General features: G+C 38.4%; 1 protein-coding gene and 1 pseudogene across 1 annotated transcript; both read left to right on the top strand.

The window, feature by feature from the left end:
• Positions 1-636: 636 nt before the first annotated feature.
• On the top strand, positions 637-2,240 carry LOC123257661 (annotated as a pseudogene).
• Positions 2,241-5,976: 3,736 nt separating this feature from the next.
• LOC6502603 (serine/threonine-protein phosphatase 2A activator) lies at positions 5,977-7,674 on the top strand. Its single transcript, XM_001966623.4, has one exon. It carries the CDS (start codon positions 6,088-6,090, stop codon positions 7,411-7,413), a length of 1,326 nt encoding a protein of 441 aa, XP_001966659.1. The 5' UTR covers positions 5,977-6,087; the 3' UTR covers positions 7,414-7,674.
• The last annotated feature ends 17,209 nt before the right edge of the window (positions 7,675-24,883 follow it).

Below are 24,883 nucleotides of genomic sequence, written 5' to 3'. Positions count from 1 at the left end.
ATTATCTGTTTTAAAACTTTATAAAATGTTTATTTATTCACATATGAAATGGAGTGCCAGAAAGCTCCGATTTAGAATGGGTATGCACTGAGATAGAGAGTACAAGTGGGCCTGCCTTTTAGCATAGGACGGGCGAAAGCTCGTTAACTTAATGAGAGAGATAAAATAAAGCCGAGCGGCCGAGAAGAGTCGGCTTGCGACTAACAACAGCAATGAGAAAATTGATTATATGCTTAGCTACAATTATTACATTTATATATGTATATGTCGGCGCATTGAGACTGCGTGGCTGCGGATATATTTGTGTGTGTGTGTGTGCGAATACACATTTCGGGTATTTCACCAGAGTGATAGTATTGCATCAGCCTCTTGCGCTGTGAGTGTGTGGTTGCTAGGCAACCGTTGGCAGGCGACCGTTGCTGGGATTTTGTCGCTTTACAAAGTACCGTTGTAGCGAGGCGACAGCGTTGTGTCGCTGTCGCCGATCGAGGTTTGGTAGTATGCACAGTAGGTAGACAGTTGGACGCCGGCAGTTGCGTACCAGAACTGGAACAGTGTGCAGGGCTGAAACTCGATGCGCCACAATGGATAACAGCAACAATAAAAACAACGGTCAGGATTTGACATCAGAAGTGGGATCGGGCCACCAGCCTTCAGCACTAGATGGACCATGGCGTGCCCTGATGGAGTTACAAAATACAAATTTAATTGAACTAGTGAAAGCCATAAAAACAACTGTACCTGATGCAGGGCAGAACAAAACTGTGCAACTACCCAAATTCAACCCAGAAAAACCAGGCGCCAACGCATCATCGTGGTGCACAACGATGGAAGTGATTTTACAAGAAAACACATTGAGAAGCAGTGCATTGGTTATGGCCTTGAGTTCGGCTTTAGAAGGAAGTGCTTCGCAATGGCTTTCGCAAGTGTGATATGCTGAAATTACTTGGCCTGAGTTTAAAGAATTGTTTATACAACGCTTCGACACTATAGAAACACCAGCCGCTATGTTTCTTAAGAGTCTGGCTGTTCATGCAAGTCGCATGGTTACCGAACTAACAACGAAATGGCGCCAAATGGATAACGAAGAGATTGCTGTGTCTGTGACCCTTGCGCTGCTGGCAAGCTTCGATCACCGATTGCAGCGTTTAAGTTTCACATCAAATGTTCGAACCAGAGTCGATCTACAGTCCGAATTAAAAGCATTCACTTTTATTAAAAGGAAAAGCGGCGCTATGGAGCATTAGGCTAAATTCTAAACGGCAAAATCAATCACCGATGGAGTGCCATTTCTGCGGAAAAGTGGGCCACAAAATGGCTGAATGCAGATTCAGGAAACAACAGAATCAATTCGCGACTGATAAAACCCAACATGGCAGGCATGATGTTCATCACCGTGGAAAATCAAATTTAACTTGCTACAAGTGCGGAGAATTGGGTCACATATCCACCCAATGTACAAAGAAGGAAGCTGATAGGAACAAGGCATTCAATCGGGAGAAGCGAGTGGAACAGTGCAGTGTTGCAGTACCAAAGGGATGTCTGAACCATAGAGGCCAAATTTTTGAAATCACCTTCGATTCGGGATCGGAATGCTTGTTGATAAAAGAAAAGCTAAGTACAAAATTTTCTGGTAAAAGATTCAATAATATTGTTATGTTAAAAGGTATCGGCAGCAATGGAATATGTAGTACTGTACAAATATTAAGCAATGTAAAAATTGACGATTATTGTACTGAAATTTTGTTTCACGTTATAGGCGATGATGATATGCAGAACGACATTGTAATTGGCCGTAGATATTAAATCAGGGTCATGATATTGTCATTTCGTCAAACCAATTTAGGATCTCAAAGACCAAAGTAGTTAATTTGTGTACCGGCAATGAGCCAGCCGATATTGATACTGAGCTTGAGGGACAAGATAAAATAAAACTACATTCACTGTTGGCAAAGTACTCAAATTCCTTTATAACTGGGATCCCAAGTACTAAAGTCAGAATTGGCGAAATGAAAATTAGGTTGATTGATCCAACAAAAACCGTACAGAGAAGTCCATGTCGTTTAAATTCCTTTGCATTCAGATTCTATCGAGTACACGGCGTTTGTGACTCCGGATGGTCAATACGAGTTCCTGTCCATGCCATTTGGGCTCAAAAACGCACCTTCTGTTTTTCAACGATTAGTAATTCAGGCGCTAGGGGATCTAGCAAATTCCTTTGTCATCGTCTATATGGATGATATCATGATAGCCGCCTCAACAAAATGCGAGGCGCTAGAAAGATTACAGATCGTTCTAGATGTTTTGACAAAGGCTGGGTTTTCATTCAATCTTACAAAATTCTCATTCATGAAAACATCGGTTCAATATTTGGGTTACAATATAAGTGCGGGTGAGATTCGTCCAAACCCACAGAAAGTTGTAGCGTTGACTGCTCTTCCGCCTCCACAGTCAGTCACTTCACTTAGACAATTCATTGGGCTAGCATCCTATTTCCGACAGTTTATTAAGGGATTTTCACAATTAATGAAACCGTTATATTTCTTAACTGCAGATAAAAACAAATTTATTTGGAAAACAGAGCATGAACAGATACGGAAAAAGGTCATTGCCACTCTTACCGACAAACCAGTCCCTGTTATTTTTGACCCTTATTATCCAATCGAATTGCACACAGACGCCAGTTGCAGTGGGTACGGTGCAATTTTATTACACAAAATTAATAACAAACCCCAGGTAATAGAATACTATAGCAAAACTACTTCACCGGCAGAATCAAGATATCACTCGTACGAGTTGGAAACCTTAGCTGTCGTGAACGCCATTAAGCATTTTCGACATTATTTGCTGGGCAGGAACTTTTTAGTTTATACTGACTGCAACTCGCTTAAGGCGGCGAGAAATAATCGAGATTCAACCCCCAGAGCCCAGCGTTGGTGGGGTTATTTGCAGCAATTCACATTCGGTATTCAGTATAGAGAAGGGAAAAGGATGGCACACGTTGACTTTTTATCGAGAAATCCCCTTTCAAAAAAGTCTACTACAACCGCAAAAATAGTCGAAGAGAAAAGAGTAAATTTAGCTGAAATTTCAAGCAACTGGCTTATTGCTGAACAACGTAGAGATGTGGACATAGTCGAAATTGTTAAACATTTTAAAAACTCTTCTCTGCCTGAAGATATTGCGAAAACCTATGAATTAAGGGCAGAAGTTCTTCATCGAAAGATACAAAGAAATGGGAGAACACGTTGCTTACCAGTGGTGCCACGAGCTTTCAGATGGTCTGTCATAAATCAAGTGCATGAGTCCATAATGCATCTAGGTTTCGAAAAGACATTAGATAAAACTTACGATTTCTACTGGTTTGACAATATGTCAAAATACGTAAAAAAATTTGTCGACAACTGCATCACTTGCAAAATGTCAAAATCCACTTCAGGAAAAATACAGGCGGAATTACATCCAATACCAAAAGTCACTATTCCTTGGCACACTATCCACATCGATATCACAGGAAAATTAAGTGGCAAGAGTGATCAGAAGGAGTATGTTATTGTTCAGATAGACGCGTTTACCAAATATGTCTATCTTAGTCATAGTCTTAAATTAGACAGTGAGAGTTGTATAAGGGCCATTCAATCTGCCGTTTCATTGTTTGGAGTACCAAACCGAATAATAGCTGACCAGGGAAGGTGTTTTACAGGCGCAAAGTTCAGTCAATTTTGTTCAGATCAAAAAATAAAATTGCATTTGATAGCCACTGGTGGAAGTCGAGCTAATGGCCAAGTGGAGCGAACTATGAGCACGTTGAAGAATATGTTAACGGCGGTTGAAACGGGAACACAGTCTTGGCAGGATGTGTTGGGAGAGGTACAGTTGGCAATCAATTGTACAACCAATCGCACTACGAAAGCAAGGCCCTTAGAAATGTTATTGGGAAAGGTAGCACGTCCATTGGGATTACTTCCACCTAGTGATATAGAAAATGTTATTGATTTGCCAAACGTAAGAGCGCAAGCTGCAAAGAATGTATTAGCCAGTGCAGCTTATGATAAAGAACGATTTGATAGAAATAAGGCAAAAATAAAAAGGCACAAAATTGGAGATTTCGTATTACTTAAGAGCGAAGAAAGACACCAGACCAAGCTAAATCCAAAATTTAGGGGGCCTTTTGAAATAGTAAAAGTTCTAGAAGGTGACAGGTACATTTTAAAGTCTTTAACTAGTAAAAGAAATTATAAATATGCACATGAGGATTTAAGAAAATTACCAGAGGGACAAGTGCCCGAAGAGCTAAATGTGTACGATGATTATAATAATTTAGATGGAAGAAACGTAACCGCTACAGAAGAGAGTGAAAATGAAAATATTGAGAGTATTGAAGAAAAGAGTGAAGATAAAAATACTGAGAGTATTGAAGAAGAAAATGAAGTACACTAATAAGGGTGACAAAGTTGTACTGCTGGCCAATGAAAATGGCAGAGTACTGAGTCCATAAAATATAATGCTAGCACAAGTGCAAAATATATTGTTTGTTTTGATCATGGCGTGTGGGGTATTTGATTATGCGACTATAAGAGTGAATAATGAAGAAGAATGGATTATATAAAAGAAGAAGTAAAACAAAGAAATGAAAAGAAAGAAAGAAAAATTGAATTGAATTGATGAAAAAAAATTATAGTTATGGAACTGAATACTGTTTTGTGAAACTGTCAATACGATAATTTGTTATGAGTTAAGATAAGAAAATTGGATGAAACTATTTAATGTTCAGTCTAATAAAGTAAGAAAATTCGAATGCTGCTATTTTCTACACGAGGTCGTGTTAGGGTCAGGATGGCCGTGTCGGCGCATTGAGACTGCGTGGCTGCGGATATATGTGTGTGTGTGTGTGTGTGTGCGAATACACATTTCGGGTATTTCACCAGAGTGATAGTATTGCATCGCCTCTTGCGCTGTGAGTGTGTGGTTGCCAGGCAACCGTTGGCAGGCGACCGTTGCTGGGATTTTGTCGCTTTACAAAGTACCGTTGTAGCGAGGCGACAGCGTTGTGTCGCTGTCGCCGATCGAGGTTTGGTAGTATGCACAGTAGGTACACAGTTGGACGCCGGCAGTTGCGTACCAGAACTGGAACAGTGTACAGGGCTGAAACTCGATGCGCCACAATGGAGAACAGCAACAATAACAACAACAACAACGGTCAGGATTTGACATATATATGTTACATTTATATTAAATTTATGTAGTGATTAATTATTTTTATCTTTATCTTGTAATTATTTTTCTTGATTTTTATTTAAAAAGTAAGGATTATTTTGTGATCTTTAAAATAAAAACAAGAAAGGAGAGCTAACTTCGGGCGGAGCCGAAACTGATATACCCTTGCAGTTGCTGCTACCTGCTTATATTATTATATTTATATATATCTGATCGTATATAGTTGGCCGATCCTTGTGAGAATTTCACCATCGAATCAATTTTTTAATAAAAATGTTTCAAACCACCCCAAACATCTTTAAAAATAGTAAAGTTGCTCCATTTTCGATCATTCAGTTATATGGCAGCTACAGGATACAGTCGGCCGATCCTTATGTATCTTGGTAAATGGGATTACTTTTCCGAAGATGGAATCTGTACCAAGTCCCATCTTTCTAACTTAAAAAGCACCAAAGTTATGCCAATTCCGATCGTTCCATGAAATAAAGATGTGGGCAAAGTTTCGATAGCTTTAAAAGTGAAAGACTAGTTTGCGTAGAAACAGACAGACGGACAGGCTTTTATAGACTTAGGAGGTGATTCTGATCAAGAATATATGTACTTTATAGTGTCGGAGATATCTCCGCGTTGCACACTTATGACCAAAATTATAATACCCTCTGCAAGGGTATAATTATGATATAACCATCATCATTATTTACGGTCTCTGGTATAAACCAATACCAATTATTTTTTTGTCGTAGAATATATACCACATTTAACATTATTTGAATCGGAGTAGATCGTGACGTTACAATCAAAATCAGTAAAGTAGAATCATTTAAAATATTAAAATTATTACACCAAAAATCAAAGATTTGATAAAAAAAAATGAGCAACAAACATGTATATGATGTGACTGACCCTAGTGTCCATGTGCTTCGCGCATCAGCTTTTATGCAAAATGGCCCGGTGAAACAAGTTCGAAGCCTCGAAGATCTCGACCGCTGGGTTCGTTCGCAAGCCTTTTATGATACTATTGCATATATAAGCAATACCAGCATGGCTATACAGGGTCGGCGTCTAACCCGAGAGTTTCCAATATCAGAGCAAATGCGCAAATTGTGTCAAATTTTTGATGGCCTTGAGCATCTTCTTGTTGAACATTCTCCAAAGTCAGAGGATTACGATACTTCGATTTCGATCAGTCAAGTTAAAAGTCGAGCCTACCGCGTATGGATGCGACATATGTTCCAACATGTTTTTTTTAAGCTTGATGAGGCAATCAAAGCAAAGTGCAAGCATATTAACGAACTAGGGCAATATCTTAGGCGCTCATTTGGAAATGCGACTAGCCTTGATTTTGGTCCTGGTAATGAGCTTATGTTTCTTTTCTTTTTGTGTGGTCTATTTCGGTCTGGAATATTATTAGCCAAAGATACCGTTGCAGCGGCGTTAATGCTTTTTGGTCGCTATATACACCTGGTCCGTCGATTGGTTACAACGTATGCACTGCCTATAGCCAAAAATCCGAGGTCGTTTATAGATGATTATTATGTTTTGCCTTATTTATGGGGAGCTGCTCAGTTATCATCAGAAGAATTATTTTCTCCGATACAGTGCGAGCAGCCAAAGCTTATAGAGAACTACCGCCAAGATTACATGATGATGGAACTGATTGAACACCTTCAAAAGACACGTGGAGGCCAACTAAGCCATGTTGCCTTTCAACTATGGTGCATTTTGTCAATACCTAGTTGGTCGCAGGTTTATCGAGGTCTCGAACGTAACTATATAAGTCATGTGCTTTCTTCGTTTGAAACTGTGGAAAACGCCATATTTTGCGAGCTTATGTCCTTTGAAGCTTTAATATCACCAAATCAATTGGCGCTTGCGTACTTGCGTCCATATTATAATAATAAACACGAAAAGAGAGAAACCACAAATGGTAAAGAAGAGGAAATTAAAAATCAAGTAATTGGCTTGGAATCGATTTTACCCGTAAGCCGATATCTAAGCATGGAGACCGACCTTTTCCTTGGCTATCAAGATCCTAGGAAGCGTGATGATCCAAAATCCAATGATAGCTTGGAAAATCGGCTTTGTATGGTAAGGCAGATGGTAGATGAAAACGATCCAAACTCCGCTCTATTTTTTGCCGGACAAAAAAGTATCCAAAACGAATCGGTTAACTCGTCGGCTAATGACCTTCCTTAAGGAAATGCCAAGAATTCGAAGAGAATTAGTATTTATTCATTTATTTTTTAATGAATAATTCCATGTTTTCCTCACTTCCATGTGTTTATAAGGATATAATTATTGATCTCAACTAAATTATGAAATTGATCTAATTAGTTCGGCAAATATCAATGTAACTACACGTATGTGTGATACATAATTCTGTTTTATATAATAATAATCATGACTTACGTATATGTAAAATAAAGAGGTTGTAACTTAACAATGCAAAATAACGATCATAATATTGAATCAAAAACTCCCACATTTCAAATTTTTTATCCGAAAAATGATATTTTTAACCAAAATATTATTTTCTCTGTTTGTAAAGCCAAAGATTTTTCCATATATATATAGTATACGTTTGGGCGCGAATTCGAATTTGCAACAATTCAACATATAAATAAGAATACCAAGAATATTAAGGATACAACAACATGATAACATTTAAATTTTCATAAATTTTAATACTAAGCATCTAGTTTGTGATGGTCCACTTAACCTTAATAAGCAAAACTAATATTCAATGAAATTTATTGGTTTTTTCCATATGATTTCAACTTTACAATATGCAATATTATGCAATAATATTGGGATCTTTTTTATACCCTTGCAGAGGGTATTATAATTTTGGTCAAAAGTGTGCAACGCAGTGAAGGAGACATCTCCGACCCTATAAAGTATATATATTCTTGATCAGTATTACCTCCGTCATGTGTGCCTATGAGCATAACTGAACGATCGGAATTGGCATAACGTTGGTATCTTTTAAGCTAGAATGATGGGACTTTCTACATATTCCATTTCGGGCAATCTTATTTGTTCTGCCAAATTTCATAAGGGTCGGCCGACTATATCCTATAGCCGCCGTATGACTCAACTATCGGAAATGGCACAACCTTAACTGCAGGGGTATATCAACTTCGGCTCCGCCCGAAGTTAGCTTTCCTTTCTTGTTTATTTTTTTTTTCCCCCTGTATCCCCTGTAGTCAATATAATTATCAAAGATTCATACTGAGTAAGTTGTACTGTTTTCTCGAAGGCTCCCCAGGTTTGTGGACGTGTTCCCAGTTTTATTGATTATATCGATTGGTTTGAAGGTTTAGCATATCTTTATTTTATTTAAGGTTCGAGTTGTATTCGGAGCAGCTGTTGTTGCCGCTCCGAGCTCATGGGAGTTTCTGGTTTTACAAATTTACTTATGAGTTAAAGGAAGTCTAAGTCTCGTAGCTGCGCTGCCCAAAGCGGCAGCGGAGAGACGGTTATGTATTCTTAAATATTTATATATGAATATATATTTATGTTATGTTCGCTTAGGCGGAGGTATGTGGACATGCATAAGGTCCACTCGTGTTACGTATATGCGGACATATGCACTTTTCGGCGTACACCAAAGGCACAGCGGGCGATTCATATTTCGGTGCACTTAGGTTTATGACCGAGACCTTGGATAACATAAACACTGCGATAAAGTGTTACAGTGTGTACCCTTTAAGTACTCTTGGTACAGTGGGTGGTCGATATATATATATATGATATTAATAGTGCATATATGTGCATATTACATCTCCCTCCTTTTGAAAAATAACGTAATTTAATGAAGTTATTTTCTAACAGAGATTGTACAAAATTTAATAAATGATAACAATAAGTTTTTTTTTTTTTGTAGTGTTATATTTGGTATGCTTATTTTTCTCTCTTTTTTTTTTTTTTTTTTTTTTTTTTTATTTATTTATATATATTTTTTTTTTTATTTATATATGGCCATACGTGATATATTTATGAAATGTTGATTGATTATGAAATAAAAAGTTTTAATCTATCTTTATGTACTATTTGTTTTTATACCCTTGCAGAGGGTATTATAATTTTGGTCAAAAGTGTGCAACGCAGTGAAGGAGACATCTCCGACCCTATAAAGTATATATATTCTTGATCAGGATCACCTCCTGAGTCGATATGAGCATGTCCGTCTGTCCGTCTGTCCGTCGGTCCGTCTGTCCGTCTGTCTGTTTCTACGCAAACTAGTCTCTCAGTTTTAGAGCTATCGAGTTGAAACTTTGCACACACCCTTCTTTCTGTTGCAGGCAGTATATAAGTCGGAACGGCCGGGATCGGTCGACTATATCCTATAGCTGCCATATAACTGATTGATCGGAAATGCCATAACTTTGGTGTTTTTTAAGTTGGAGGGTTGAGACTTTCCACACATGTTATAGTTGACCAAAATATCTTGTGTACAAAATTTCATGAGGATCGGCCGACTATATCCTATAGCTGTCATAGAACGATCGAAATTGGCATAACTTTGTTGTTTTTTAAGTTAGAAAGATGGGATTTGGTACAGATTCAATTTTGGGAAACAAAATCTGATTTGTCGAATTTCATAAGGATCGGCCAACTATATAACTTCGTTGTTTTTCAAGTTAGAAGCATGGGAGTTTCAATGGATACCTCTTTTGGCAAAATAATTCGATATGCCAAATTTCATAAGGATCGGCCGACTATACACGATCCGCTATATATCTAATAATATAAGATGCGTGGCGCCACCTAGCGGACTGCGACTCAACTGCAAGGGTATATCAACTTCGGCTCCGCCCGAAGTTAGCTTTCCTTTCTTGTTTATTTTTAATGTCTGATAAAGTTATATTATCCCTATCTCCTATTTGTTCTACCTTAGAGGGGCCTGTATATTTCAAATCTAGCTTATGTCCAGTTTCATTTTTTAATAAGACCTTATCTCCTATTTTCAACTCAAAATCTAAACTAGTTTTGTCGTAAATAATTTTTTGTTTTATTTTATGAGATTCTAGCATTAGTCTGGCTCTCTTAAATGCCTGTTCTAATCTGAATTTTGATTCCTTAGCATAGTCTTCTATATTATAAAGAGGTTTTATGTTTTCTATGCTATTAAAATGCTTTGGTAAATTTGAAGTTTTACCAAAAACTAGCTCGTATGGACAATAGTCATGTGCCATCGAGGGGGTCGTATTAAAGCAATAGACGAAGTATTGTAGCCATACATCCCAATCCGTTTTGTCAACTGAGATGTATGAACGAATTTAAATTTTTACATAGACCTTCAATAATTGAATTTTTATATTCCGTTCCCATGTCCGTAATGAACGTCTTCATTGGACCGTACTTTAGAATAAAATCTTCAAATATAGCTTTTGCTACCGTATTTGAACTTTTATTTGGTATTGGTATCGCTACCAGGTATTTGGTTAAATCGCATATGAGTGTTACTGCATACTCGTTTCCATTGTTTGATTTTGGTAGTGGACCAACCGTATCCACAATTACTCTATCGAAAGCTCTTTGTGGAGTTTCAGTTATAGTTAATGGGTTCTTAGTGTTTAGTTTAGTTGTTTTTGACTTTTGGCATTTAGGACATTCTTTATGTACTATTTTATGTCTTTGGACATATTTTTCCAGTAATAGTGCCTCTGGACCTTGGCCAAGGTTTTAGTAATGCCTGTATGATCACCTTGTATTGGATCATCGTGAAATGTAGACAATATAGCTTCTTTTTCTTTATTATTTTGTATTACGGTCACCGGGTTGAGTAGCGCTACTCTTAGTGATTTCAATATATAATTGCCCATATTTTTAAAATTATCAATTGAAACATGTTCAAAGATATTTTCCCACGGTGCCACTTTAAGTTGGCTGATTTTGAGCATACCGGCTTGCTTTTCAAGCCTTTGAAAGAAATGACCTAAGTCAAGGGTTCCATTGGTATACAAATCGCTAACATCATATCTTGCTGTAATTTTCCTTCCGTGCTTAAATTGTTGTTATTGTTATTTACATGCAAGGTCACTGCTTTACGTACTTCATCATTATTAATGACTTCGTATACGTTGGGCTTTGAAGCTATTTCTATGGATTGCTTATGCAATTCTATTTGTTCTTTTCCTGCGCAGGATTTTTGTCTACTTTGGTTTCTGGTAGTGACTTTCAGAATTTTAATGTTTAAATGTATGTTTTTCTAGTCGGTGATTGTTATTCTAGACAGCGCATCGGCTACATAATTATCTTTACCCTTTAGATACTCTACTGTAAAATTATATTTCTCTAATTCAAGTCTCATTCGTGTTAGTTTGGAACTGGGATTTATCATTGAAAATAAATAGGTAAGTGCTCTGTGGTCTGTTTTGACAGTGAAGTGTCTACCATAATTATATGGTCTGAAGTATGTTATTGCCCAATGAATAGCTGCTAATTCTTGTTCTGTAGTGCTCTTGTTGCTTTCACCTTTCGTAAAGGATCTTGATGCGTATGCAACTGGAAGCTGTAATCCATTTTTATTTTGAGTTAGTACTGCTCCACAAACGTATTTGCTAGCATCTGTAATTATGCAAAATTCTTTGCTAAAATCTGGGTATTGCAACAAAGTTGGGTTTATTAATGCTGATTTTAGATGTTCGAAAGCGTTTTGACATTCTGTTGTCCATTCGAATTTTACATTTTTCCTACATAATCTTGTTATGTGACGGGAGTATTCTGCAAAATTCTTTATGAAACGTCTGTAATAATTGCAAAATGTAACGAATCTTCTAGCGCTGTCCACATCATGTGGGACTGGGTAATTTTGAATGACGTCGTATTTTTTGTCGTCGGGCAAGATTCCTTTATTTGTGCATTTATGTCCTTGCATGAAAAATGAACATTTTTAGTTAGGTAAGAACAGTTAGGTTCTTGAGCTTGTGGTTTTCGGAGCAACCTATGACTATTAAGTCATCCATGTAAAGAAATGCTTGCGAAGGTTCCAATCCAGAGAAAGCTATAGTCATCATTCTTTGAAAGGAGTTTGGCGCTATTTTTAAACCGAATGGTAATCGCGTGAAACGATTTGAACCATTGTTCGTTGAAAAGGATGTTATATCTCGTGAATTTTTTTCGAGTTCAATTTGGTGAAAACCGGACATTAAGTCGAGACATGAGAAATACTTTGCTCTACCTAGTTGATCTAAAATGTCATCGATTCTAGGGAGTGGAAATTTATCAGATAAGAGTTTTTTATTAATTTGACGATAATCAAATACTAATCGCCATTTTTTATTTTCTGAATTTGGGAGTGACTTTTTTGGTACTAGCAAAAGTGGGCTATTATAAGGTGATACAGAGGGTTCTACTATTTTATCATTAATGAGTTTTTGGACTTCGTCTTGTTGACTATGAGGGTTTCTATAATTTTTTGTATATACGGGTTCATCATCACTTAATCTCAGTTTTTGTTTATAGAAATTATTTGTAGTGATCGCTTCGGTTTCTAGTTCGAATACATCACTATACTGGGTGCATAATTTTGTAAGTTGATCATTGAATTGAGGTGGGAAGTTTTTTGTAAGTTGGGATAATACAGTTTTATTACGGTTTTCGGGGTCTGTTTTTACTACATCGTAGTTTGAAAGTGGTTCATGATGAATATTTTTATTAACTACCTGATCTATATTTGTGGTATTTAGTAGTCTTACATATGCATTCTGGACTGTTGCTATGGTATTTGCTATATAGATACCTTTATGAATCTCTTGATTCGGAATCAATACACTATTTTCTTCGGAATGTATCTTAATTTTCCGGATGACTTGGGATCTTGCTGGCAGAATTAGGGAGTTGTTGCCAGAACTGTATGTTATCGGAACATAAATTGGATATTTGAGATTATTTGGTCTAATTACAAGCCAGTCTTCAGAAGGCTTGAAGTCTAATTGACAATTGTACCTTTTGATAAAATCTATTCCCAGTATCCCATCACAAGTAATAGCGAATTGCACATTTATTATATGGAAATCATGTGGGATGATGTACTTAGAAGTCTGAATTTCAATAGAAGTTATGCCTTTTGATTTGGTAACCTCTTGGCTTATACCCTGTATGTTTATGATATGATTATCTTGAATGTTTTGAAAATTATCAGAATTTTCCTTTAATATGGAAATTTCTGCACCTGTATCTAGTAGAAAAACTAATTCTTTTCCTGTTGCTGCGTTTATGAAACTAACGAATGTACTTTGACTGAGATTTATAGTGTGAATCTTGTTGTTTTTTACTGACGTGTATCTAAAGGCGTTTGGGAGATTTCCGAATTCGTTTGGGCTATTCTTATATTGTTATTTTGGTTATTATTATTATTACCGTTATTATTGTTGTTTCCCCCACGGCTGTTTCCGCCGCGGTTGTTTCCACCACGGTTATTTCCGCCGCGGTTGTTGTTTGTGTAATAACTGTTATTCTGGTTACCGTTATTTCTGTAGTAGCCATTGTTTTGATTATAACCGTTATTCTGGTAATATCTGGTATTATTATAATTACCTCGATTATTACCTCTACCGCGATAATTGTTTCTGAAATTATTACCGCGATAATTATTTCCTCGTTGGGTGTATAATATTGAATTGGCATTACCTGTCATTTCAGTACTGCATTGTATGTACTTTGTGACGGCTTCATTCATAGTTATGAAAGTGCCTGCTTCCAATATTGTTTTGAGGCGGCCATGCTCACAGTTTTTAACCATTGTGGTTATGGCCTCCTTGGTACTGAATTTGTCAGCGTGTTCGGCCGATAGGCCTTCGTCAATGTACGAAGCTTCTAGGAGCTTCCTTAAGTTGTCTATTTCCGTCGTGAATTTTTCCGCGGTTTTGCCTTTCTGGGCTGTTTTTGCCATTTTGGCTTTAATTATGTCAGAGGTTTCTCCGACTATAGTGTCTTGTAGTTTTCTGATTATTGCTTCTATAGTTCCTTCATTTTGGACTCTGTATAAAGTTGATCCAATTATTTTGGATTTAATTACTTCTACAGCCAAATTCTCGAATGTGCCTTTCGTTAGGTTAACTAACCTAAAAGCTGTAATAAATCTTTGAAGGTGTAACCTTTGTCCGTTAAATTCCGGGATGGCATTCGATATTTCTCTAATGTATGCCCTTTGGGCAATGCTCTCGTCAGCCATTGCGGTTGGTTTTAATTCTACAATGCTGTCGTTAAATTCAAAGTCGGACAAGTCCTGGTCTGATAATTCAGATTGAATAAGGACTGCCGGAACCGTAAGGTTGTTAATATCGCTTTCTTCTATTTCTTGCTGGTCAAAAACTTCTTTTGATTCTGGTTCGTCAACAGCTTCAATTGTTATTGAAGTATTGAGAATAGTAGGTATTGAAATATCAAGCTTGAACCTTTCTTTAACAGATGTTAGATTAGATCTTAGTCTGATCAAAAACTTTGATACTCGAGACCAGTGATCCGGATTTAACTTTTCTCTGTGTTCATATATTAATATTCGAGCTTCGTTAAAGCATGTAACTAATATTTCTACGTGTTTATTGACCGTTGTTTTTTGTATCGGTCTATTCTGTGTTAGTGACTTATGAGATTTGTCGAATTCTGCTTTAATGCTTGATAGTTCTTTCGATAATTCATTCCATTCAATTATATTAAGGGTATGGATTATCTTTTAGAAACCATATTAACAATCTTTCTACCTAAAAGTAGATGCTCGTCTATTCTTGATTTCACTAGCACACCCGGAATTGTTGTTAATACTATTCCTTTTTGGGTTGCGGTGCAGTGAAACAATGGTGAAACGTGGCAGTTAAATGTTTCTATATAAAGAATTTCTAACTCGTACACACTAACAGGGGTTGTTGATACTAACTGCTGGACTCTTCAATTGAAATATGGGTCCTTTTCATATGTTTTGTTTATGGCTCTTTGTGTATTCATACTTGGATTATTTCGTTTAAATTTTCTTTATTTTATTTATTTTTATTTCATTTTATTTTCATTTTACATAAAAATAAGATTATTCAGACACATTTGAAATCGTATTCAATATATCATGGGTGTACATATTGACATTAGAGCGTTTCTTAGTATAACATATTGCTGGCTCTAAACATATATTTTTTTTATATTATTATACCCTTGCAGAGGGTATTATAATTTTGGTCAAAAGTGTGCAACGCAGTGAAGGAGACATCTCCGACCCTATAAAGTATATATATTCTTGATCAGGATCACCTCCTGAGTCGATATGAGCATGTCCGTCTGTCCGTCGGTCCGTCTGTCCGTCTGTCTGTTTCTACGCAAACTAGTCTCTCAGTTTTAAAGCTATCGAGTTGAAACTTTGCACACACCCTTCTTTCCTTTGCAGGCAGTATATAAGTCGGAACGGCTGGGATCGGTCGACTATATCCTATAGCTGCCATATAACTGATTGATCGGAAATGCCATAACTTTTTTAAGTTGGAGGGTTGAGACTTTCCACACATGTTATAGTTGACCAAAATATATTGTGTACAAAATTTCATGAGGATCGGCCGACTATATCCTATAGCTGTCATAGAACGATCGAAATTGGCATAACTTTGTTGTTTTTTAAGTTAGAAAGATGGGATTTGGTATTCTATTTTGGAAAAAACAATCTGATTTGTCGAATTTCATAAGGATCGGCCAACTATATCCTATAGCTGTCAAATAACTGATTGATCGGAAATGCTATAACTTCGTTGTTTTTCAAGTTAGAAGCATGGGAGTTTCAATGGATTCCTCTTTTGGCAAAATAATTCGATATGCCAAATTTCATAAGGATCGGCCGACTTTATACGATCCGCTATATATCTAATAATATAAGATGCGTGGCGCCACCTAGCGGACTGGGACTCAACTGCAAGGGTATATCAACTTCGGCTCCGCCCGAAGTTAGCTTTCCTTTCTTGTTTTTTTTTTTGTTTTATATTTTGTCGCGATCGTTAGGCTGGCTTTTATTAATGGCTCTCTTTGCTACACATTTATTATGAAAAATGTATGCTTTGTACAAAATGAATGCGATCAAAATGAATACAATAATTGATAATAGGATATTTGTCAATTCTGTGTTCGTAGTGCTGGACTCAATTTTATTTATTACATTTGCTGTGGAGTCCACTTGTTTTACATCTACTAAACCCATTTTGGGTATTTTCTCTAGAATTGGTATATAATTTTTTGTGTAAATTGTATGATTTAATTTATTATTTATTTGCCATTCAGTTTGGCTCAATTAAAGACATGCCTTATTTGGCTATATGTATATTGCTTTTTTTTTTTGTATATATATATATTGGTAGTTTTTCTTTGTTGTTCATTGTATTTTTTTTTTTACATAAAAACCTGCCTATTTTTTTGTATGGTTTTCAGGCCACACGCTAATCGGGCAACTTTAATGTCGCTCAATTTTACAAAAGATTTTTTATACTAAAAAAAAATATGCATCGCAGTACAATACAAAAAAAATATGCAACGCAGTGCATGGGGAAAAAAAAATTTTGCGCTCTTGGTAGAACTGTCGGTTCACTGTTCCGGGCTTAGCTTGGAGCGCTAAACGGGGCCGGTGCTGGCTGCACACGCTTTTCTTCTCTATTTGGTTGTTGGGGCACCGGTGCTGGCACAGGTTTGTTCGCAGAAGGGTGATTCCAGGGGTCCTCTGAAGTCATTGGGGCATTTTTTCTTTATTCTCGGTAACTCCTGTTTTGGTGGTGGATTAAGTTTTATCTTGTCTTTGGATATGTTAGGTATTGCAGTGTAGGTGGATGTGTGCGTGTCTGTGGTTTTATTATTTCTTTGCGTTAGTAGGTTTTTGATGTGTTCAACTTCGGCGTGTATTTTCACCGAGTTGTTCCATTCTAATTTACTTCCGCTATTTAGTAGCTTCAGTAATTCAGCCTTTCTGGCTTTTAAACGTTGAACCACGCCACTACGTTTTGCACACATCACACTCTACTTACTGCGATATTCTGTTTTCCATTTAAATCATTGGAATTCCATTTAAAAGTGGCTGCTGCTGTGTGTGTTTTTTTTTTCGTTGATGTTGTTCCTTTGATGCCTTCTGCGTTGGGGATCCTTAGATGTCCTTTGGTCCTGTCACGGTCGCCATGTAATGTTTTCTCGAAGGCTCCCCAGGTTTGAGGACGTGTTCCCAGTTTTATTGATTATATCGGTTGGTTTGAACGTTTAGCATATCTTTATTTTATTTAAGGTTCGAGTTGTATTCGGAGCAGCTGTTGTTGCCGCTCCGAGCTCATGGGAGTTTCTGGTTTTACAAATTTACTTATGAGTTAAAGGAAGTCTAAGTCTCGTAGCTGCGCTGCCCAAAGCGGCAGCGGAGAGACGGTTATGTATTCTTAAATATTTATATATGAATATATATTTATGTTATGTTCGCTTAGGCGGAGGTATGTGGACATGCATAAGGTCCACTCGTGTTACGTATATGCGGACATATGCACTTTTCGGCGTACAGCAAAGGCACAGCGGGCGATTCATATTTCGGTGCACTTAGGTTTATGACCGAGACCTTGGATAACATAAACACTGCGACAAAGTGTTACAGTGTGTACCCTTTAAGTACTCTTGGTACAGTGGGTGGTCGATATATATATATATGATATTAATAGTGCATATATGTGCATATTACAAAGTGCTCAATACTTTAATTTGTCTTAATAAAAGGTAAGGTCAGCCAAGTCAGCCATTTAATGCTCTATAATGTCTATTCAGTTACTGAGCGTTTTCGGGAGCTTTAATTTTTGTGTTCTAAATATTGGCTTTAATAAAAACAAAAATGTTTTGTTACCATTCTATCAACTTATGACAGTTTATTCAAATATAAATTCTCACTTCTCATCAAACGTTATAATTTTTATTACAAATTACTTCTAAATATTTCTTTGCTTTCTTTCTTAACTAATACAAATTCTTTTCTTTGACGTAGCTCATTAATACATTATCATTAACCATTCAGCTTTTACATTATAATATCTAATGCACCACACGCCATGATCAAAACAATTGTTAAGCTTACATTAATATTACAAATTTCATTATTAGCCCGTAAGGCACCTGTACTGTCTCTTGCAACAGTTTCTCTTTACATGATTTCAATACTGTCTCTTTTAAAAGTGTCCTTTTCACTACTGTCTCTTTCAACAGCGTCCTTTTCACTACTGTCTCTTTCAACAGTGTCCTTTTCACTACTATCTCTTTCAACAGTTTCTCTTTTAACAGTTTCCTTTTCATTACTGTCTCTTTCAACAGTTTCTCTTTTTCATTACTGTCTCTTTTAACAGTTTCCTTTTCATTACTGTCTCTTTCAACAGTTTCTCTTTACATACTTTCATTACTTAAATCCTTATTACAACTTTCAAATTCAACTGATATTTGTCTATCTGCTATTTTTCTTATGTCATCATGAGCATATTTATATTTTCTATTATTTGTCAAAGACCTGAGCATATATCTATCCCCCTCTAACAATTCAGTTATTTGAAAAGGCCCCCTAAACTTTGGACTTAACTTTTTTTGATACCTCACTTCATTTTTTAACAATACGAAATCTCCAACCTTGCATCCTACCACTTTAGCCTTGTTTTTATCAAATTGCTGCTGTAGCTAAAATATTTTGACGTGCTCGTGCTCTAACCTCAGCCAATGGACGGGCAACTTTACCTGTAAACAATTCTAAAGGGCTTGCTTTTGTCACACGACTAACCGTACAGTTCAAAGCTAATTGAACTTCTCCTAAGACATCTTACCAAGATCGATTGCTAGTTTCAATGGCAGTTAATAAGTTCTTCAAGGTGCTCATAATGCGTTCAATTTGACCGTTTGCTCTAATTGCACCTGTCCCAATCAAATGCAATTTAATTTTTTGTTGTGAACAAAACTCACTAAATCTTGTGCTGGCGAAACATCTGCCCTAATCCGCTATCATGGTTTGGCACTCCAAACAGAGAAATAGCCGACGTGACAGCATTTATGCAATTTTCAGCATCAATTTTAAGCGTGTGGGTTAATTAAACAAATTTATTAAAGGCATCCACCTGGACAACGATATACTTCTTTTGATCAGACTTGCCACTCAACTTTCCAGTTATGTCGATGTGAAGGGTGTGCCGAGGTGTATTTACTTTTGGTATTGGATGATGATCATCTAAATGATCAAGGAACGATTGATAAGGATCGAGTTCTACCATTTCGCTGAATTTTTCGATATAATATTCCTGCTCCCAACACTTAGTTTTTGCAATGTCCTCAGGATTTTCTTTCAATTTATCCACAATATTAACAATTTCAGAATCTTTACGCTATTCGGCCAAAAGCCAATTGTCTGATATTTCTGCCAGATTAACTCGTTTTTCTCGGATTTTGCAAGTCAACTCTACTGAAGGCAGATTTCTTGAAAAGAAGTCAACATGAGACATTCGTTTACCTTCTTTATACTGTATGTCAAAAGTAAAGGACTGTCAATACGCCCACCATCTTTGCACTTTGGGACATAGATCCAGTTTAATTCTTGATAGTTACAATCAGTAAAGACAACAAAATTTCTACCATAAATAATATTTTATAGACAAAACAACAGCAAGAGTTTCTAATTCATAGGAATGATACCGCGATTCAGCAGGAGAAGCAGCCTTACTAAAATATTCAACAACACGAGACTTGTTGTTGATTTTGTGTAACAAGATGGCACCGTATCCCTTAGAACTTGCATCGGTATGCATCTCAATAGGATGGTTCGGATCAAAAATTACTAAGACCGGCTTTTGTGTAAGAATGGAAATAACTTTCTGTCTAATTTCTTTATGTTCCGATTTCCAAACAAAATCATTCTTCTCCGAAGTCAAAATGTACAACGGTTTCATAAAACAGAAAAATCCTTGCATAAATTGCCTGAAATAAGACACTAATCCAATAAATTGGCGTAAAGCAGAAACTGACTGAGGAGGTAGCAAGGTAGTTAACGCTGTAATTAAAGCGAATTCGGACGGATTTCACCTGCACTCACTTCATATCCTAGATATTGAACCGTTGACTTAAGGAAAGAACATTTTTTTATATTGAATGAGAATCCAGAGTTCGTGAGACAGTCAAAAGTAGTTTGCAACCTTTCCAAAGGCTCACTTTTTGTTGCAGCAGCCACCATTACGTCATCTATATAAACGACTACAAACGTATTCGCAATGTGCTACATATGCCGCCACTACCAATACCCTTCAACATTACTACATTGTTTATTCTTTTACCAGCTAATTTGTGACTTATCTTTTGTTTTATTAATGAACATTCCGCTCCAGAGTCGAATGTTGTTATTAACGTCTCTCCTCGATGAACCATCTCTCCTTTGAGCTCAACAACTTCCAACGATGTACTCAAAGCCATTCTTTTGATGTTGCAGCCCCATTATTTTCCGACATAGTATTAGCACAGCGAGTTTCGGTTTTGCACACACGACGACCAAATTGCAAGTGTCACTGCCTGCGTCGTCCCTTCTTCTTTCTATCCTTACCACCGAACCACACTCGGCGACAGCGACACTACACTGTTGCCCTGCTAAAACGACAATTCTTAAAGCGACACCCACACACACTGTGCAATATTCCTCTAAGGATGACATTAGCATACCCATACACTCATACCAACTTCCACACATTTTTAGTGGGCGCCGACATACATACATATGTGACTGAGTAGGGTTGACGACCGAATTAGAATAATAGACGCATGGCTCAACGCTTGATGCTGCGCTTAATGCTGCGGAGCCACCGAGAGATACCGCGAGAGAGCGAGACAATGCTTGCGGCAGATGCAGATGGCCGATCAAATGCACGAGAGCAGGCGACGCGAAAAGAAATATAAAGATAAAAGAAAGTGGCATCACGATAAAAAATAAATTATTAATTATTATATTAAATTCAATAAATTATTGCCGACCAAAAATGTCCTTCTTGCGTAGTACCTTCTTGTGCGACCGCAGGTTCTTCTCTGGCACCACCTGAGCCTGCAGCTCGGTATTTTTCTGGCCCAGCTCCTCCTTCTGCTTCTGAACTGTTTCGATCATGTCGACCATGTCGCGCACCTTCTTCTCCTGCGACCTCCTTCTTCGCCCTTATAGCTTTGTTCCGCTTCTGCCAGCTTCTTTTTCAGGGAGACGACCTTCACGTTGATGTTCAGGTTGCGTGTTTTCATCTTCGGCTCGTTCTTAGGTTAGGTTCCGTTGCGTCTCCACCAGCAGCGCCTCTGTCTTCTTGCGCAGCTCGATCTCCGGCTTGACATTTTGTATGGCCACCTTGTAGTTGTGCTGTCGCAGGGCCGAGTCCTTCTCGTACTCGGCGGTATTGCGTTGCAGCTCCGCCTCCTGCACCATCCTGCTGCAGAGCTTCCTTTGACGCCTTCACTATCGGATCGGTGCAGGTTTCCACTTCCCAGAACTGTCGAATAAGTTGATCGAGCCACTCATCTAAAGGGCCGTTTGGGCAGATCAATCCCGACCGCTCAGCTGCCATGAGGACCTTACCATTGTCAGGGCCTTTGCCTCCATCAACAATCCAACCGAGCCGAGTTTTTTGGATTGAGGGCAAACCAGGAGACAGATAAATTTTCCTCACACAAAGCAGCTCGTAAAATAATCCAGCTCCAATTAGCAAATCAACTCGCTGAGGCTGGTGAAAATGAGGATCCGCTAGCTTTACATTGGCGGGAATTTTCCAAGAGCTGACGTCCAATGCAAAACTGGGCTAAAGGTCAATGTTGTTGAAAGCTACGATCGCAGTTAATTGCACCGAGTAGTCAGAGCATTCGGATTGCAAGCTGACTTGCACAGAAAACCCATCCGTAGAGAACCCTGCGTTACCTATACTGGATACAGACACTGGAGAGGGGTGTTGACCTTGAATACCAGCTGGCGAGTTGTAACTCGCTGTGATGTCTATGATGATGCCATCATTAATACTATGATGCCTGCATTGCAATGCCGAGATAGGTCACCAAATCCACGGCACTTACGGCTTAAATCCAGTCGCCTAACTTCGCCTAAACGATCCTCAGGAGACAAGCTTAAAAACCTTGGGCAGGAGTTTATTATGTGGGAATGGCCATCGCAGATCATGCATTCGGAAGAGCTTGTAATCACAAATGCAGAGTTACCTGGATAAAAGAGCAAGGTTTGGTGCATGTAATGTCGTCGGCAAATCCATGATCTCCAAATTCCGGCATCTCTGCTCAAAGAAACTGGCGATGGACTCCCACGTTGGAATGCAATCCAAGGAATCCGAGTCAGCTTGCATTTCCTTCCACTTAGACCGCGTGGCATCATCAACCTTCTGCAACAGCACTTGGATTATGATGCAGCTAGCAATCTGCTTCGTTGTGCCCATGCTTGCCAGGGCTCGCATATGCGAATCAAATTTATCCGAAAGCTCGCGAAGCCTCGCCGCAGTGTCGAATTTGCCGGTAACAAACTGGAGCGGCGCCTAATCTCCTGGTCCAGGATGAATCGTGCTCGATTCCCTCCAATTCGCTGAGCCGCACATTTAACATCGCCTCCGGAAATGTCTCCACTGATTTCAAGGAGGACAACAATCCTTGAAGATCCTCAAAAAGGACAACTGCACTTTAACTCAGGAATACTTTCCCCCCAGGAGAGGAACAATCGAAAAACGGATTCATTTTCGCAAGAAAAATGTATTTTAGTTCGTTTATTTATTGTCAGCCCACGACCCACTGTGCAACTTCTATACAACGGGGTAATTAATGTATGCGATTGTAGCACTCTGCAAACAGCGTATGTATGTATGGCAACAGATGCTAATATTTCACGCACAAATCACAAACCGAATACTGTTTTTTAATTTGTTTATGTTTATATATTTTAAGCCGCGCAGCTTAAATTAAAAAAAATAATTTGTTAAATTATTTTCCTAAGCACAATCACTTCGGGGTTCACCGAATGTTCAGTTACTGAGCGTTTTCGGAAGCTTTATTTTTGTGTTCTAAATATTGGCTTTGATAAAAACAAGGATAGTTCGATTTATAGATATTGATACAATTTATTTAATTGTTTTGGCGTTTCTACAAATGATATATTGACGAACGGGAGGGTTGACGACCGAATTAGAATAATAGACGTGGGAGCACGGCTCAACGCTTGATGCTGCAAAGCGACCGAGAGATACCGCGAGAAAGCGAGATAACGATAGCGAATGACGGCAGATGCAGGTGGCCGTTCGAATGCATGAGAGCGGGCGACGCGAATAGACCCAAAGGTAAAGTAAAGATAAACATTTTCAAAAAATTATTGCCGGCCAAACTTTCCGGTGGCGGCTTGACCCGACAACGTCTATAATTGGAAATAATTATGTGAATTGTAAGAATTGTAAGAACTTAATAATGACCATATTTAAAGTATAAGTCGATTATTAGGAGACAAAAGTAGACGGTTCTACTTGAAGCACTGGTTCAATTACGCGCATATCTTTTAGTATTTCCTCTGGAACGGATTTAACAGACCCTTGTGGCCTTGGGTACTGCTCTCCTGGCAACGAACATCTCCAGCGCTGGCCTGAATGCATCAACTCTATATGTACGGCTCGACAATCAAGCACGTTAACTTGCAGTGGTCCAAAGTAGTGGGTTCCTGCTGAGAAAATCCCTCGGTGGCCCGGTTGGTAAGGGCAATACAGCGGCCATGCTCCTTCCTGCAGCGACGATAGGATCCACCGATGGAGGGTGCCTTCCCCTTTAGCTAGAACGGTAGCTCTTTTATCGTCAATCGTTCCATTGGGAGGCAGCCCACTTCCTGTGACAACCTTGTTTTTCAGCACTGCTGGCATGACCCACGTCTAGATCGCATGGCTCTTTATGCTAGCCCTTAACTCGGGTATATAATATAGCTGACCTCAATGACAACATTTAGAAGATCCATGGTCTTGTGAGCTTTGGGAAGAATCACTGGTCTTCTTACACATATCGGTGTGCCTCAAATTCTATCGATACGTCCTCGAACGCAAAGAACGTGATCGTGGTCGAAAGAATCTGCTTTTTCTTCCGATTTTTGCGCCCTTCCGATCTCCTGGTATGCAACTTCTTGCGCTGGAAAATATATTTCTTTCCGGTGAATGGATGCAGGAGGAAGCATCACCGACTCTTCACGAAGCAAGCAATGAAGGCTTCTGGAGACCGCCACAGCGAAGCGGCAATTGGAGAAGCTACAGCTGGCAGGGATCGACCGGCTAAGGGAAGGCGTCCGAGCGAATGAAGGAGCATCGTCATCCGTGGGCGCTCCGGCGACGCCAGAGAGGAATTTGAGCTGTATCGACGAGGACCGAAAAAAACTATTCCATATATTGCCGGATACGATATACGGAGGTGGAAAGCAGTTGGAAACCTACGCGTTCCTGGATGAAGGTTCTTCGGTGACGATGGTCGACAACGAGCTGGTGGCAGAGTTGGGTTTATGCTGAACATTCAATGGTTCGGAGCTAGGACCACAAGAGAGCCTACTAATGTGTGTAACGTGTAACGATTGGGAAGTGTTCTAGAATCGGAGATTCTGTACTAGCGGGGCACGCTATAGAGTTTAGGAAGACCACCACTAGTCTTGCTTTGCCCGACTCTATTA

This window comes from Drosophila ananassae, chromosome XR (genome assembly GCF_017639315.1).
Source record: "Drosophila ananassae strain 14024-0371.13 chromosome XR, ASM1763931v2, whole genome shotgun sequence".
NCBI classification, from domain to species: domain Eukaryota; kingdom Metazoa; phylum Arthropoda; class Insecta; order Diptera; family Drosophilidae; genus Drosophila; species Drosophila ananassae.
The sequence above is the reverse complement of the archived record's forward strand: the minus strand, read 5'-3'. Positions and strand labels throughout refer to the sequence as shown.

Coding starts and splice junctions, on each gene's coding strand:
- LOC6502603 (XM_001966623.4), top strand. CDS start 6,088: ATGAGCAACAAACATGTATATGATGTGACTGACCCTAGTGTCCATGTG.